The 4,795-nt window shown below is 50.8% G+C and overlaps 1 protein-coding gene across 1 annotated transcript in view; it reads left to right on the forward strand.

Moving 5' to 3' along the window:
* The first annotated feature begins 2,280 nt into the window (after window positions 1-2,280).
* LOC104916209 (kallikrein-14-like) overlaps window positions 2,281-4,795 on the forward strand; it is a 6,081-nt gene continuing 3,566 nt past the window's right edge. Inside the window, exons 1-2 of the mRNA XM_010727217.2 lie at window positions 2,281-2,334; window positions 3,417-3,538. Coding sequence (XP_010725519.2) covers window positions 2,281-2,334; window positions 3,417-3,538 — 176 coding nt within the window. The remainder of the gene's footprint in view (window positions 2,335-3,416; window positions 3,539-4,795) is intronic.

Below are 4,795 nucleotides of genomic sequence, written 5' to 3' on the forward strand. Positions count from 1 at the left end.
ATGGGATGGGATGGGATGGGATGGGATGGGATGGGATGAAATGAGATGGGATGGGATGGGATGAAATGAGATGGGATGGGATGGGATGAAATGAGATGGGATGGGATGAAATGAGATGGGATGGGATGGGATGAAATGAGATGGGATGAGATGGGATGGGATGGGATGAAATGAGATGGGATGGGATGGGATGGGATGGGATGGGATGGGATGAAATGAGATGAGCCACGATGCCACGCAGAGATGCCGGAATGTTTTCTCCCACTCGTGGGAACCTTTCCCGATGGGAGGTGTGGGCAAGTCCCCGTCGTTTCGAAACCTGTTTTCATTCCGAGCTGAGATAAAGCAACCCCTCAACGGGGACAAATGGAAAAGATGCTGAGGAAAGAATTTCCTGGGTGCAATCGGAGCCCTGGTCCCATCCTCCTTCTCTTCTGAGCTCATCTGTGCGGGGATTTCTGTTAGAGCTGCAAGAAAGAGGAGGCATCAGAGTTCAGGGAAGTAAGAGAGATGTCATCTCCATCAGGAAGTCCCCTCCCCTCCTTCTGCCTCCAAAATGATACCCTGAGGGCATCCATGCGGGACTCCTTGTGGGGGAGGAAAGAGGAGAGGTCACCAAAACCTCGGATCTGACCCAACCCCGTTTGCTTTGGTGGAGGAGGAGTGAAGTCCCACCCAGGATGGATTGTTGGCCCCGTGGATTTCCAAGAAGAGTTGTTTTTTTTTGTTTGTTTTTTGTTTTTTTGGGGGGCGGGGGGGGGTGAATGCAAGGTTGAACGTGGTTTGTTTTGGGGTGGGGGCATCATTTCCTTGGATGGAGACACCTCTCCTTGTCTGGGAACATCATCTCCTCGCATGGAGACGCTTCTGCTGGGATGGAAACATCATTTCCTTGGATGGAGACTCGTGTCCTTGGCTGGAGACACTTCTGCTTGGGTGGAGACACCATTTCCTTGCCTGGAGACACCTTTCCTCATCTGGAGATGCCGTTTCCTTGGGTGGAAACCCCATGTCCTTGGGTGGAGACCCCATCTGCTCACATGGAGACAGCATCTCCTAGGATGGAGACACCTTTCCTTGGACAGAAACACCAGCTCCTCCTCTGGAGACATCTCCACCTCCTTGGATGGAGACACCTCTCTTTGGATGGAGGCATCATCTCCTTGGATGGAGACACCATTTCCTCGAATGGAAACACCTCTCCTTGGAGACATTTCTCTTTGGATAGAGACACCTCTCTTCACCTGGAGACATCATTTCCTCACCTGCAGACACCTCTCCTTGGATGGAGACATTTTTCCTTGGATGGAGATATCATCTCCTTGCATGGAGACACCTCTCCTCACCTGGAGATGCCACCTCCTCACCCGGAGACCTCATCTCCCCACCCAGATCTCTCTGCTTTGTCCACATCTTCTGGAGAACTGCAGCGCAGACCCCACTGTGGGGTTCCCTCCACCTCCATCTCCACCTCCGTCTCCATCTCCACCTCCGTCTCCATCTCCACCTCCGTCTCCATCTCCACCTCCGTCTCCATCTCCACCTCCGTCTCCGTCTCCATCTCCACCTCCACTTCCACCTCTATCTCCATCTCCATCTCCTCCACCTCTACCTCAATCTCCACGTCCACCTCCATCTCCATCATCTCCACCTCCATCTCCATCTCTACCTCCACCTCCATCTCCATCTCTACCTTCATCTCCACCTCCATCTCCATCATCTCCATCTCCATCATCTCCATGTCCACCTCCATGTCCACCTCCATCTCCATCTCCTCCTCCACCTCCATTTCCATTTCCATCTCCACCTTCATCTCCAACTCCATCTCCGTCATCTCCACCTCTACCTCCATCTCCACGTTCACCTCCATCTCCATCATCTCCACCTCTACCTCCATCTCCACCTCCATCTCCAGTCCACCTCCATCTCCATCATCTCCATCTCCATCTCCACCTCCACCTCCTCCTCCATCTCCACCTCCATCTTCACCTCCATCTCCATCATCTCCATCTCAACCTCCACCTCCACCTCCATCTTTTTGGCCCAACTCAACGTGACCCCAAAGCGTGAATCCCCATGGAAGGCGGTGGAGATGCCTACAAATATTGGTGGAACCTTCTGGGTTGGTTTCCCGAGAAGAGGTCCCACCCTCCAACATCAGGAACCGGATGATGACAGAGACATCAAGAACCAAACAGTGACAGATGCCGGGCGTCTCCCATCATCTCAGGGCCATAATCTCCTCCAATACAAACCAGTCCCACCAGTACAGGCGTTCCCATGTCCCAGCGCGTGGTGGAAGAGGTGATTGTGTACAACGTGGACCGGATCCAGGTGGGATCGATAAGTGGGGGTGGCAGGAGTGATTCCTTCATGAAATAACCCCAAAAATACAGCTGGGGTGCAGCAGGTGGGAATGTGAGGTGGAGATGGCCAAAATCCAGTGGGGGGCGGAAGGGAGGTCTTTTTTTTTTTTTGTCTAGGAAAAAAAGGGATAATTATCGTTTCTATTGTAATTTTTGCTGTAGATTTCTACTGGGACACGAGTCAGCTTCAGGTGGTTTTCGTGGAGGGGCTCCTCCAAAGTTTTGGGGTATCATTGTCCATGTGGGGATGCATCAGGAGGGACCCAAGAGGAGGGTGGGCACAGCTAGGGGATAAATAATGACCCTAAAAACCCTCATCCATCAGAAGTATCCCAATATGGGGATAAATAATGACCCTAAAACCCGTATCCATCAGAAATATCTCGATGTGGGGATAAATAATGACCCCAAAACCCACATCCATCAGAAATATCTCGATGTGGGGATAAATAATGACCCTAAAACTCGTATCCATCAGAAATATCTCGATGTGGGGATAAATAATGACCCTAAAAACCCACATCCATCAGAAATATCTCGATGTGGGGATAAATAATGACCCCAAAACCCTCATCCATCAGAAATATCCCGACGTGGGTTGGGATCATCATCAACTGTTGAGGTTGGCCAACTCCAATGGCACGACCGTCCTCTGCCACGAGGGAAAGCGAGGGGAGGTGCCTTCAGAACCCCCCAAAAATGGGGAAAGAACCCAGGTGTGAAGATGGATCTCCGGGTGGTGAACCTTTTTATTTTCACTTCCTTCCGTGACACGGCCGCACCACGCGGACGCCTCTTTCCCAACAAACCACACGAGGTGGAGCAACACCAAGGATTCGTGTTCCCCTCTTCTCGTCCCTCCCCACATCAGGGATTTTTTCCTGATACAACCTGAAGGTCCGGGCACACGGCGTGGGGCAGCGACCCCTCTGAGCCGGTCCTGCAGGCTTCCTCTCAGATCCAGGAGGAAGGAATCAGCTCTTTGCTGGGTGCGTCACCTCCGGGTGGTTGGAATCCAATCTCGGGTTGGGATGCCCCTCCCCGAAGCAGATGGCGAAACAGGAGGAGATAAATGGCCTTGGTGACTTCCTGATGCTTGGTGACAAATCACGGACACGACCGACCGGTCCCTCGGTGGTGTCCTGGTGGGAGCTCTGTTCCATTTCCAGGATGTGAGGTGGGGATGGGGAGGTGGGGGTGGTGGTGGGGGTCACCAGGAGGCACCCAAGGCTGGATAAATTGGGGTGAGTGGGTTTGGGGATGGGCTGATTTCAACCTCTCCCTCCTGGTGTGGAAGAAAAGAACCCAACGCAAACTGGGGGAACAAACAGGAAAATCCGGGGGGGATGGCGGAAGGCAGAGTGAGGGTTCCATAAATCAAAACCAGCCAAAAAAAGGGGTTTTCAGGTGGTTTTGGTCATTCTGTCGGGGTCGTTCTGATGATCCTCTCCAATTTCAGCTGTTTGTTCCTGCTCCAAAACTTTCTTTCTCATTAAAAAATCAAAAAAAGAATCTGGTGGGACCTCAATGGACCTCAATGGATGGATAAATGGATCTCAGTGGACCTCAGCGGATCAATAGATGGACCTCAGCTTGGTGGATGGACCTCAGTGGACCTCAATGAATCAATAAATGGATCTCAGTGAATCGATGGGTGGACCTCAGATTGATGGATCGACCTCAATGGACCTCAGTGGATGGATGGATGACCCCATAAATCAAAACCAGCCAAAAAAAAGGGTTTTCAGGTGATTTTGGTCGTTCTGGCGGGGTCATTCTGACGATCCTCTCCGATTTCAGCTGTTTGTTCCTGCTCCAAAACGTTCTTTCTCATTAAAAAATCAAAAAAAGAATCTGATGGGACCTCAGTGGATCGACGGATGGATCTCAGGTTGATGGGTGGACCTCAGTGGACCTCAGTGGATGGATGGATGACTCCATAAATCAAAAGCAGCCAAAAAAAAAAAAGGATTTTCTGGTGATTTTCGTCTTTCTGACGATCCTCTCCGATTTCAGCTGTTTGTTCCTGCTCCCAAACTTTCTTTCTCATTAAAAAATCAAAAAAAAAAGAAACTGGTGGGACCTCAACGAACCGATAAATGGAACTCAGTGGGCCTCGGTGGATTGATAGATGACCCCATAGATCAGAAACAACAGAAAAAAAGGTCTTCCACATGATTTTGACCATGCTGATGGGGTCGTTCTGCTGATCCTCTGGGATTTCAGCTGCTTGTTCCTGCTCCAAAACCATTTTTCTGACTGAAAAAAGATGAAAAATTGATTGGTGGGACCTCAGCGGATCGATGGATAGACCTCAACGGACCTCAGTGAATCAGTAGGTGGACCTCGATGGACCTCAACGGATCGATAAATGGACCTCAGTGGACCTCAGTGGATGCAAGGATGGCGCCATAAATCAAAAACAACCA

The sequence above is a fragment of the Meleagris gallopavo genome, unplaced genomic scaffold (genome assembly GCF_000146605.3).
Source record: "Meleagris gallopavo isolate NT-WF06-2002-E0010 breed Aviagen turkey brand Nicholas breeding stock unplaced genomic scaffold, Turkey_5.1 ChrUn_random_7180001874710, whole genome shotgun sequence".
Classification (NCBI taxonomy): Eukaryota; Metazoa; Chordata; class Aves; order Galliformes; family Phasianidae; genus Meleagris; species Meleagris gallopavo.